Here is a 13,130-nt window from a genome sequence, read left to right as displayed (position 1 = left end):
TACATATTTATTTTTTAATGCAAGCAGCATATTTATTTATTTATTTTATTTTATTTTATTTTTTAGATAGAGAGAGAGAGAAAGAGAGCACGTGCAAATGAGAGAGAGGGGCAGAGGAAGACAGAGAGAGAATCTTAAGCAGGCTCCACACTCAGCATGGAGCCCAACGTGGGGCTCAATTCCACAACCATGAGATCACGACCTGGGCTGAAATCAAGAGTCAGATGCTTAAATAAATGAGCCACCCAGGCACCCCTGCAAGCAGTATATTTAAATAGGATATGTGGTGAAACTAACTTCTCACCGATCCATTTGTCCTCTTCTTCCTGGGCAAACACAGAGGACTATATTCCCCATCTTCCCTAGCAGTTAAATTGGATCATGCCACTAGTTCCATGCACTGCAATGCGTGCAAGAGAGGATGTCCGTCACTTACAGGCCTAATCCTTAAAATCTCCCGCAGTTTTGTAGCTAGAAGAAATAAATTTTGAAATGGCAGAGCCACACGATGAAAGGAGTCTAAATCCCTACGTCACCATCTAAGGAGTGCCACTCAGAAGAGCAGTGTGATATATATCAAAAATGCATATTTTTACAGCAATGTGCAGAATGAACCTGGACCACTTTCTTACACACAAAACTAAACTCAAAATGGATGAAAGACCTAACCATAAGACAGGAAGCCATCAAAATCCTGAAGGAGGCGGGCGCCTGGGTGGCTCCATCAGTTTAGTGTCCGACTTTAGTTCAGGTCATGATCTCATGGTTCATGGGTTCAAGCCCTGTGTCAGGTTCTGTGCTGACAGCTCAGAGCCTGGAACCTGCTTCGGATTCTGTGTCTCCCTCTCTCTCTGCCCCTCCCCCCATGTATGCTCTGTCACTTTCTGTCTCTCTCAAAAAAAGAAAAAAAATTTTTTTAATTTTTTAAATCCTAGAGGACAAAACAGGCAACAACCTCCTTGATCTCGGCCACAGCAACTTCTTACTTGACGTGTCTCCAGAGGCAAGGGAAACAAAAAAATGAACTATTGGGACCTCATCAAGATAAAAAAATTCTACACAGCAAAGGAAACAATCAGCAAAACTAAAAGGCAACCAACGGAATGGGAGAAGATATTTGCAAATGACATATCAGATTAAGGGCTAGTATCCGAAATCTATAAAGAACTTATCAAGCTCAACACCCAAAAAACAAATAGTGCAGTGAAAAAATGGACAAAAGAGATGAATAGACACTTTTCCAAAGAAGACATCCAGATGGCCAACTGACACATGAAAAAATGCTCAACATCACTCATCATCAGGGAAATACAAATCTAAACCACAATGAGATACCACTTCACACCTGTCAGGATGGCTAAAATTAACAACTCAAGAAACAACAGATGCTGGTGAGGATGCAGAGAAAGAGGAACCCTTTTGCACTGCTGGTGAGAATGTAAACTGGTGCAGCCACTCTGGAAAATAGTATGGACGTTCCTCAAAATTTAAAAATAGAACTACCCTATGACCCAGCAATTGCACTACTAGGCATTTATCCAAGGGATACAGGTGTGCTGTTTCGAAGGGACACATGCACCCCCATGTTTATAGCAGCACTATCAACAATAGCCAAATTACAGGGAGAGCCCAAATGTCCATTGACTGATGAATGGATAAAGAAGATGTGGCATATATATATATATGTGTATATATATATATATATATATATATATATATATATAATGAAATATTAGTTGGTGATCAAAAAGAATGAAATCTTGCCATTTGCAATGACGTGGATGGAACTAGAGGGTATTACGCTAAGCAAGTCAGAGAAAGACAAATATAGGATTTCACTCATGTGGAATTTAAGAAACAAAACAGATGAACACAGGGTAAGGGAAGCAAAAACAAGATACAAACAGGGAGGGAGACAAACCATAAGAGAACAAACAGGGTTGCTGGCGGGGTGTTGGGTAGGGGGATGGGCTAAATGGGTAATGGGCATTAAAGAGACCACTTGTTGATATGAACACTGGGTGTTATATGTAAATGATGCATCTCTGAATTCTATTTCTGAAACCATTATTATATTATATGTTTACCAACTTGGATTTAAATTTTTTTAAATGCATATCTTTGTCACATCACTAAATTTTTTGAATTGTATGTTATAGCAGCTAACATTGATTCTTCAGTGTAAAATGAGATGTAAGCAAAACGACAAAACATAACTTAGTGTGCAGCATAATGGCAAAGCATTGCTGCCATGACAGTCAAAATAGCTATGCCTTCTGATATCAAATTAACTCGATACGAAAAGAAATGTGAAAAAGCCAAGATAAACTGGTGACTAGTCCTAGGCCAAGCGGTAGACAGTTTCTAAAATGGCCCCTAATATTCTCTGCCTCCTGGTATTTGGGCTTCTGTGACATTCCCTTCCGTTTAATGTGGTCTGGACTACTGACTCACTTTTAACAAATAAAATATGACCAAAATGATGGGATATCGCTTCCAAGATAAGTTATAAAAGACTATGGCTTCATCTTGCAAGAACTCTCCTCTCCCTTGCTCTCTCACTTTCTCAGTCTGATGAAGCCAACTGTCATGGCGAAAGTTGCCCTATGGAGAGGTCCATGTACCAAGGAACATAGGGCAGCTTCCTGCCAACAACCAGCAAGGAACTGACTTCCTCAATCCAACAGCCCTGGAGAAGCCAACTCCTGCCAACAATCACCTGAGTGAGCTTGGAAATAGATCAACTTCCCCTAGAGCCTTCAGATAACTGAAGCACCTGCCAAGACCTTGACTGCAGCCTTGTGAGAAACCCTGAGGTAGAAGACCCAGCTCAGCTGCACCTGGATTCCTGACCACAGAAAATGTAAGATAATAAATGCTTGCTGACTTAAGCCACTAAGTTTTGGGTAATTTTTTGTGCACGATAGATAACGAATACAGGTTCATGTTAAGAAAATAATGTCAGTGCTATGCACACGGTTAAAAGCATGGACTACGGAGCCAGATTTCCTGGGTTTGAATTCTGGTTCAACTACCTTGGATAAGTTATAAACTTGTCCATCCTTCAGTTTCTTCCACTATCAAATAGAAATGATAATAATAATACTCATTTCATCAGGTCGTTAGAGGAAAGAACTAAGTTAATATTTGTACTACATTTACAAAAATGCCTGGCATATAGTAAGTACTATATAGTGTGGTTTTTTTTTAGAAAAATAAATTGTAAATATATGCACCTCTCCTACCACTATCTCATTTGGTTTTTTAGTGCATCACCTCATTTTATACTCACAACTACATGAAGTCAGTGTTATTACTATTTGCCCCCTTTCATAGGAGTTTCTGCTACTTAGAAGAACAGGTAATAAGTTGTAGAGTGGCGATTCAAGTTCAGGCATGTTTGAGGTTGAAATCTCATGCTCTTAAAAACTATTCTATACTCCTCCCTAAAACCTACATTACACATGATTCCTGAGGACCTGAATGTTGGGGCTACAGTTGTAGCCAGCTGAAGGGTATCTTAGTAAAAACGCTCCTGTCTACCTCAGTCCACTTTAGTGAACGGTCCATGAGAATGATGAACAACATGCTGGAGCTTGATTTATTTTAAACAGTATGTATATATGCAAAAAAATGCAGATATTTATTCTCTTTAAATTTCAGCAGGAAATACTGGACATCAATTACCCTCAATGCTAAAGTTTTTTGGTAAGCCTCTTCTATTTTGGAGAAATTTATTACAGAAAAAAATATTCAGCCAAGCTTAGGGTCTACAAAGGTGGTTCCATAGAAAACTATGTATGTCATTTCAACTATCAAATTCAACATCTAATTCTATTACAGTGGATATAAAGTTTTCACTGACCGGCACAATAGTGAAGGAAATCGAGTACTAACATATTTTCTACCCTGAAAGAGTAGAATGGCCTAGGAACTGCCCAGGGGAACCTCAGAACACTCTTCTAATGCAACAGTCAGTTGTCAAAACTGATATAAAGGTTCACAATTCTGTGACAATTTACATCTGCAACAAGAAAATATTTTCAACTATGTTCCATCACTTGAGTCTTTCAGCTTATAATATGTATCATGATGGGCTGTTTAAACGTGGCAGATTCATTTTAAGATCACTTTGTTGAATTTAAGCCCTCTTGATTGGGAAGGGATTGTCTGTAATGAGCATCTCTTCATTATTTCTCATGGCTACTAAGTATCTTAGCAAATGAAGGCCTTGGTAAACTTGACCCTGATAGCCCAATCCACAATATGACAGGGTTTGTGCTCACCCCTGAGTAAAACACATTAACAAACCACAAAAATTCTCAGTGCCAGAGGAGTTCGTAATTAATAAGTGGATCTTGTCAAGCTGACACCAAGAGTCTCAAGACAAGCTCAACCCCAAGTCCTGATCATATTAGGTTTAGAATAGCCCCAGTTAATCTATCCATTAATTTTTTTTCATTTATTCGGTCATCACATAATTAGAGCACACTTTCTATGTGCCTGACACTCTTCTATCATTAAAATAAAGAAAAATCTCTGTCCTCAGGGAGTTGTATTTGTGAAGTTGCTAACAATAAGCCATATTAAAAAGTCATGCATTGGGATGCCTGGGTGACTCAGTTCAGCATCTGGCTCTTTTTTTTTTTTTAAGTTTATTTATTTTGAGAGAGAGGAGGAGAAAGAAAATCCCAAGCACACTCTGCAGTGCAGAGCCCGATGTGAGGCTCAAACCCATGAATTGTGAGATCATGACCTGAGCTGAAGTTGGATACTTAATCAACTGAGCCACCCAGGTGCCCCAATCATCTGGCTCTTGACTTCGGCTTAGGTCATGATCTCACAGTTTGTGAGTTCAAACCCCACATTATGCTCTACGCTGGCAGTGAAGAGCCTACTTGGGATTCTCTTTCTCTCCCTCTCTCTCTCTGCCCCTCCCCAACTCGTGCACTGTTTCTCTCCCTCTCAAAATAAATAAATAAACATCTTTAAAAAAGCAATGCACTATATGATGATTAACAGCTAAGAAAAAGGAAAACAAAAAAGCAGAAAAGAGGAATACAAAGAGACAGGAGAGGGAAATTAAATTTTAGAATTCAGAGGTTGACCATTGAAAGACTCACTGTAATGGGAATGTCTGAGGAAAAACTTTTCAGAAGTGAGGAAATGAGTACATGGGTAAGTAATGGGAGGGGGGTGGAATTCAGATAGAGGATGAAAAAGCACAAAGGGCCTGAAGCAAAGCGCACCTGGAAGATATGAAGAGCAGCAAAGGACAGTGCAGCTGACACAGACTGAACAAGGGAGACACTGGGAGAGATGTGGTCAGTGAGGTAATGGAAAGCTGGGCCATGTAGGACCTTATGGGTTATATAGAGAAAACCAGTGAGTCACAGAAGGCTTTGAGCTGAGGGGGGAACACAATCTGATTTACCTTTTAACAGGCTCTCTCCACCTCCTGTGTTGAGTGGAGACTGAAGGGAGCAAGAACTAAACAAGGGAGACCATTTAAGAGACTGTTGCCTAATCCAGGAAGGAGATGATGTCAGCTTAGACCAGGGTAGGAGTGCTGAGAGGTGACAAAATCCCGGATATATTTGGAAAGAAGCCAATGGGGTTTTCAGATTAGTTAGATAGAAACTGTGAGAAGTAGAGATGATCAAGAGATTAGGCCTGAGTGTTGACATTGTCAAAGACGGGAAGACCACGAGAGTAGCAGATTACTGGGGATACATAAGATCAGTTTTGGACATGGCTGTTTTGAGACTTTTTAATAGACACCTGGAGTAGAAAATTCCAGCTGTTCACAAACATTTTTTTTCCTCCTTGCAACCACTTTAAAGAATTGTACTTCCCTATTCCTTTTGACTTGATTTGACCAAATGAAAAAGGGCACAGAAGTTATCTCTGCATCTCCTGGTTGGAACTCGAAGAGCCAGAATGAGATTAGTCCCATCCCTTTCCCTGCCAAGGTGATCAAAACACCTGAGCGACCAACCAATCTATTTTGCACACATAGCATGAGCAAGATATAAGTGCCTCTGGGATTTGGGAGAGGGGAGTGTTGCTGCATCATACCTATGTTATCCAGAGAATGGTTCAAGTAGAGTAGTCAAGAAAGCAGTTGGATTTATGATTCTGAAGTAATGGAGGGATGTAGTTTCAGGAGTCTTGATACATAAAATATTATTTAACATTGAAACTGACTGTGCTTAGCAAGTAACTGGTGATGTTACAAAATTCCAAGAGGTCTGAGAGATAAGAGAAATCACACAGATGGGAGAAGAACCAACAAAAAAGACAGGAGGAAAAGCCATTGAGTGAAGTGTCCTGGAGGCCAAATGAAGAGGTATTTCCAAAGGGAAAGAGTGTCCATTGAAATAAATGCTAACAGGTCTGAAGACTGAGAATTGAGTATTAGACTTGAAACTGTGCCCTTGACAAATCATTTTTGTTAAAGATGGACCCAAGATAATGACTGTACTTTTGTCCCAGGGAATAAGGCAAAGGGGGCAATGGCTGAGGTTAGTTTTTCCACGGTGGCTAACATATTCTGATACTGTTAAATTAGAAATCCTCATGCAAAGGAGCTAGGCATAATTTTTAACAGCATTTAACAGGCCCAGGTCCTTTGTTCTTCCCCAGTTTTGCAATTTAATACCGCCAGCTTCACAAGTCACCCTGAAATCAGAGAATACTCTTATCTTTCTAATATCTTTGTTCCATTATTCTCACCTCCCTTTACCTCTGCACGTTCTATCAATCCCACTCTGACATTTCAGGAAAGCAATAGAAAAAGTCTCTTTTTTAAGCATGAATTATTCTCTCAGTACTTGATCTCCACTACTTTGAACATCTCATTTTAATACTCATTATATTGTTGCTCATTAAATTATTCATTTGCAATAAACATCAAAATTTCACAATGCCCTTAAGTCTTCTCTGACTACAGGAAGCAGATGTAGAAATAAAGCAATTGTATATTTCTGCTTTTTAGTCTGAAAATTCTAATGCTGCCTAGCAGTGGAAGTATATTAAACACCAACAAGTATGATGTTAACACTGGCAAAGGAAAAAGAATGAGGGTACCTCTCCCTCTCTTTCCCCCAAAGTATCCCATGTTCCCTAATTCTGAGCCATAGAACAAATTGGCCCGTGACTGACAATGTTCCATTAGTTACTGCAGGAAACAAAGCATCACGCAAAACACCTATTCTTCAATTTTCTACATTACATTTACGTACTCTGATATGTCTGTTGCGAACAATTTGTTCTTCACTACATAAATATTTTCCCTCCCTTTGAGCACACGGTATATATCCTATTAAAAACTAGTTGAGCCATTCATTCTCACAGATATACACATAGTAAATATCCTTTGGGTTATAGAAGGCTTGCTAAATTGACATTTATAGGACTAGTTAAACTAAATCCCTCCTTTCTTCCTTTTATTAAGTCTTTAGCTTACTTTGGAGATATTCTTGCAGACTTCCATGTCTCATCAACTCTGTAATAATATAAATTGGATCTTCTAAAGTGCAAACAGCATAAAGCTGGATAAGCTTTGGATGTCTTAGGTTCTTCATTATCTGTGCCTCCCTCAGGAAGTCATTTGGATCCATTGAACCTGAAACAAGAAGAGGAGGAAATCACTTTCTGTTATTGAGGCATTCCTATCCTCACAGCAGTCTGGTGGGAATCACCAAGATTGCTTCCTGCTTCTCAGTAAAATAAGAGCATTGGTGTCACAAATCTTCAGACTTATCAAAGAAGAGAATCAGTCCGCCCAGGGCAACCTAATAACTGATGTGTTGGTGCATCAAGGGTGTGTAATTTATGTGTTATGACCTATAGGTGAGGAGAGGTTGATTCAGGTCCATATGAGAAATGAAGGAAAAAGGAGAGAGTGGCAGTCTAACTGATAAAACAAGGCAAGCAAATTAAGAGCACGAAAAGAAGGCATTCTATTAACATGAATGCTGGAGGACACTGAATGTTTAATTACTGCAGCCAGAGCTTTTTGGTCCAGGATCCAGGGAAGACTGATAGCTGCCCTGTCCTTGGTACCCACTGTGGGAACAGCTGGATAACAATCCTGAAGCCATGACATTCTGCCATATTTATGTCCTTAATTCTGTAGGGACATATGGTATAGGCCAAACAGAAAATATTCAAGGGCTACACCCAAAACTGAGTGTCTTTTTGCACTAGTCTTTTATGTCTAACTTGAAATTGATCTTCAACATTTTCTCCTATGTTAATACTTCCATAAGTCAGACTCTTAACAGATTAACCAAATGATAAGGGAGAAGTATTGGGACCTATTTTGAAGACTCACCTACAATTAAATTGTATTTTAATGGTTCAACTCTTACCTTGCAAAGTACCACGTAGTTAATAACAAAATCTAAGAAGAGGAAGGATACCTGGAGTTTACACTTTACCAGTAATTTTCAAAAATCTTTCATTATTTTTAAAGATATGATGTATCAGAGGCATTGCTGTAATTGAAGGAATACTGTCATTTCATATCTCAGTATTCACTATGGGTAGTGCAAATATCATTTCCACTGATGCTCAAAGAGACTGTCCCATTCATCAGTATCTCATGATGAAGACTTCACAACTGATATTTGAACCCAGGCATGGATAAGCTTTGACATTCTAAAATAGCAGTCTGACTTATTTATTAATATGAAGTCAAGACGAGTTCCATGTGACTTGCAGATCATTTCACATAAACCATTTAGGCAGTCTAGCCTTTGGTATTCCCTTGAGAGTCTAGAAGTTCAGAACACAGGCTTGATTAAACTCCAGATTCTGGTCAAATCCTAGCTCACTGGGTAATCTTCAGCGAGTTACCAAACATCTCCAAACTTCACTTCTTCATCTGTATAACATGGCTAATAACCCTACTGATACCATAATATCATTATCAGGAAATTGCAATAACAGGAACATATACGTTCAATGACTGTAGGCCATTATTTGTATTGTTATTAATAAGCATATTCTAGGAAAAACCAAACAGATCAACTGTATTTTTTTCACAGACTGAGGAGAGGAAGGGGCAAGGACTTACTGAGGAAAAATAGAGAAAAATGACCTATTCTCATTTCCATCATGATCTTCTGTACTTCCTCAATTCCATCCCTATCATTGGAATTGGAATTATCTACATAATCAAAGAGGATTAAAATTTCGAATCATAGTGGCAAAATGGAGCTGAGAATAAAAGAGGCACCCAAACCATAATGAAGGACTTTCTTCTTGTTAAATTTAGTTTGGCCTATGGTCAAATATGGATATAGTGGGATTCTTCCCACCACACCCTCAACATAACCTGATTCATTAAGTTTCCAGTGATAATAGTCACCATTCAGGCAATTTATATACACAATATGTTTCTACTCTAATGCTTTGGTAGCCATCAGATTTGTGAAATGCAGGACACTCGAATCATTGCCAAATCAGACTACCCACAAGACCTGAAAAACCACGGTACATCAGGAGCCTCTGCAGGTGAAGGCTGCTTAGAGCACTCCATGGCTACACTGGTTGCAGCTGACCAGCTACACAGCAGAGACCCAATTTCAAGTCAGCTAGTAATGCAGCATTAAATATTAATTTTTGCCTGTCAAAGCTACTATGGGAGTTGATTTCAGGCTCGTCTTTATTGCGTGGTAGTCTGCTAAGCAATAAATAGCTGCTAAGATTGATTAATGGCCCCAGTGAAGTGAAGACATTTAACCAATCACCAAAGCTGTTTGCTGCTATTACACTGTAAATCAATAATAATTATTCCTGTTGGAGAAAAAACTATCGTGGCGCTTTTTTTTAATATAAGAAAAGTGATTTTTTGTTTTGTTCTTTTTTGACCTCCAGAAGGCCTTCCTTGGAGAGCAGTGTTAGGATGAATAGCTAGCTACTTCGTTTTGAGAAAAGAATGATTAGATTGAACAATAAAGTTTAGGCTCAAGTGTCAACGAGATTACGATTCAAAATAATATATATGCAGTGATTGTGAAAATCTCGGGTGCTGGAATAGATCATTCTCACCTGGAGTGCTCACACGGCATCAGCCACTTAAAAGTGCTTCTCCATCACTTCATGAGGCAGGTGTAAATGCTTGACAGACGTCCTGCACTAGCGAATCTGCACTTCCGTGGACATCTGTCAGCATCCCCATTCAAGCTAACATTTATTAAGAACTCACTGCATATATTTTATGTACGTTGACTCAATTTGTCCTCATAAAACTCTATGAAGTAGGAACTATTATAATCCCCACTTCCAGATGAGGAGATTCAAAAGATTAATACATTGTCCAGTGTCCCAGAGGGCAGAGGCAAGGTTGAACTCAGTTCTATTTTATACTAAAGTTTATGCTCTTACTATAACACCAGAGGGGCCCAGACTTTCTTGGTTCATGGCATCCTCATTGTCTCAGTAACTTTTTTCATGATATGCCCTTAAGCCAAAATGAATACCTAAGAGTTCTATTGATTATTTGGTTAAATCAAAGCAACTTTAAAAGTATTTGTGTTCTAACAACTTAATACCCATTTAAAAAAGTAATACAGAGAAATTTTTGTGTGGCTCTTGAATGTGATCCCAGTCACCACCAAAAACCCAGTTTCACAAAGATATGATGTCACCAAAGGAATGGTGCTATCCAGCAGCACCCAGGTGCTCAAGTTCTGCCATCAGGAGGCTTTCAAAACCCTTAAGAATTCTGGTTAAGTAAAGACTGAAGGTCCCCTAGAGAACTAATTTCTAGCCTCTAGTTATTATTCTTACCTATGTTATTAGATGTAGATATGAGGCGACTACAGTAACGCTGTACTTTCATAGACTGTCTCCCCTGGGGTGTGATGCAATAGTGATAGATGTGAGTTCAAATCCTAGCTCTTCCATTTACTGACCTTATAATAATAATAATAACAGTAATAATAATAATTAAAATAAAAAGGTTTTCTTGGTCACTTAATATGAACCAGACATTATTCAAAGCATTTCCACTAATGACCCAGTTTAATCTTCGTAATAATCCTGCTGGGTTGGCCTTATTAGTATCTCTTTTTTGCAAATGATAGAACTGAGGCACAGAGTAGTTTAAAATTTACTCAAGATCATATGACTAGTACATTTCAGGAAAGTTACTTAATCTTTTTAAATTTTCTTATCTCACTTTTAAAATGGAAGAGATAATGCCTACCTGAATAAATATTATTTTAGTACACTCACTTTTAATTTCCATGATAGGAAAAAGGAAGATGGAAGAAAAAATAGTTCCTACATTTCCAAATATGAGGTCTTTTAGATGGACCATTTTACCTTTTAACCATAAACAATTAGTATTTAATAAAATTGTTTCTCCCTGAAGATCTTCAAGGTTCTATTGATTTAAGTATTGTTTTAAGTACTTCCAGTAAAGTCACCTTTTTAAGAGTTTATTTTATTTATTTTAAGAGAGAGAGAGAGAGAGAGACACGTGTATGTGGGGGGGAGGGGCAGAGAGAGTGGGAGAGAGAATTTTAAGCAGGTTCTACACTGTCAGCATGAAGCCCGATGCGGGGCTCGAGAACCGTGAGATCATGACCTGAGCTAAAATCAAGAGTTGGACACTTAAGCGACTGAGGCACTCAGGCACCCCTAAAGTTAGCATTTTTAACGAAGGCTAGGAAAAAATGTGGAGAGGGACAATCCTAACTCCAGAGAAGAAATGCGTGGTTGAAATCTTGCATTGGGGATATTTTAAGACTTAGCCGATTCCAGGCACATGCTCTTGCCTTTAGAATCTGAAGCATGTTATGCTTTATGGTCACCTGGGCCAGAAAACATGATTACAGTACTTGCTTGGTGCCTGCATTGGCTGTCCTGTGACCTTGCAGACATTTACAGTGGCAAGTTGAGCTTATAAAAATTAACAAATGCTGGGGCATCTGGGTAGCTTAGTCGGTTAAGCATCTGACTCTTGGTTTCAGCTCAGGTCATGATCTCACAGTTTGTGAGTTCGAACCTCACATCAGGCTCTGTGCTGTTAGCACAGAGCCTGCTTGGGATTCTCTCTCCCTCTCTCTCTCCCCCACTCACACTGTCTCTGTCTCTCTCAAAATGAATAAACTTCAAAATAATTTTTTTAATTAACATATGCCATTTAACCTTTGACATTCTCATTCTCATACCTGGTTTTAATGTTTTTACTGCTACTGGAGTGGTGTTGTTCCATAGGCCTTCCCATACTTCACCAAACTGACCAGATCCTAATCGCTTCAGAAGCTGTATGGAGTTGCGGTCTATCTCCCACTGGTCCACGGTTTTGTAAGACAAATCAAAAGGTGCTGGTACTTGTACCTGTTTCACAGAATAATTAGAAAAACTATAAGAAAAAGATTTAACAATTTTTTGGTTGAAAATAATAGCCTAGGCACTTTTAAAAAGAGAAACCATTTTTAAAACCAAAATATTGTAAATTTTATTCTAATTACTTTAAAATGGAAAGCAATTATGGCAGAATCTGTATCATTACCTCTTTGAGCTGATCTCCTCCTTAAATCTTGCTACATGAGGCACCTTGCTGTCCATCTGCCCCACCCCACACCCAATGCCATCCCTGCCTGGGTCTGGCATGGTCTTCCTCTGCCTCTTTGCCTTCCTCCGCCAAGCTAAATCCTCCCAATGTTAAGACCCATTTGAAGTTCCACCTCATCCACAATTACTTCCCAAATTCTTTGGCCTATATCGTTTACTATATGTATCATATATTTTTGCATAATTAAATTTTTCATCTTATTTTGAATTTATTTATTTGTTCATTCATTCATGTATTTTTTCATTTAATAAATAGTAATTTTTCAAGCACCAACAAAGTGCCATTCTGTAAACAAAGTAGGCAAGACCCCTGCCCTCTGAGAGTCCATAATCTAGTTTACTATCTACCAGAGGAAATTCTTAGCCCCTCCACCAAGTCATGAGCATTTTGAGTACACAGAAGATCATTTATGCTTCTTTGTGAACACTTTTCAACAATATTGGTTAAACAGAGTATTTTCTAAGCGACAGGTAAGCTATTCTTAGCATGAGCTTAACCATTCTTGTGGGGTCATTCATACCTATTCCATCCAACA

General features: G+C 38.7%; 1 protein-coding gene across 2 annotated transcripts in view; it reads right to left on the bottom strand.

Annotated features, from left to right (window-relative positions):
• Positions 1–13,130, bottom strand: part of FRK (fyn related Src family tyrosine kinase) — a 107,517-nt gene that overhangs the window by 7,142 nt on the left and 87,245 nt on the right. For both annotated transcript variants that reach the window (XM_015082834.3, XM_053222354.1), the window contains exons 4-5: positions 12,189–12,357; positions 7,469–7,627 (exon numbers count right to left, since the gene is read on the bottom strand). In XM_015082834.3, coding sequence (XP_014938320.3) covers positions 7,469–7,627; positions 12,189–12,357 — 328 coding nt within the window. The remainder of the gene's footprint in view (positions 1–7,468; positions 7,628–12,188; positions 12,358–13,130) is intronic.

The sequence above is a fragment of the Acinonyx jubatus genome, chromosome B2 (genome assembly GCF_027475565.1).
Source record: "Acinonyx jubatus isolate Ajub_Pintada_27869175 chromosome B2, VMU_Ajub_asm_v1.0, whole genome shotgun sequence".
NCBI lineage: Eukaryota > Metazoa > Chordata > Mammalia > Carnivora > Felidae > Acinonyx > Acinonyx jubatus.
This window is presented reverse-complemented; position numbering and strand designations above follow the sequence as displayed.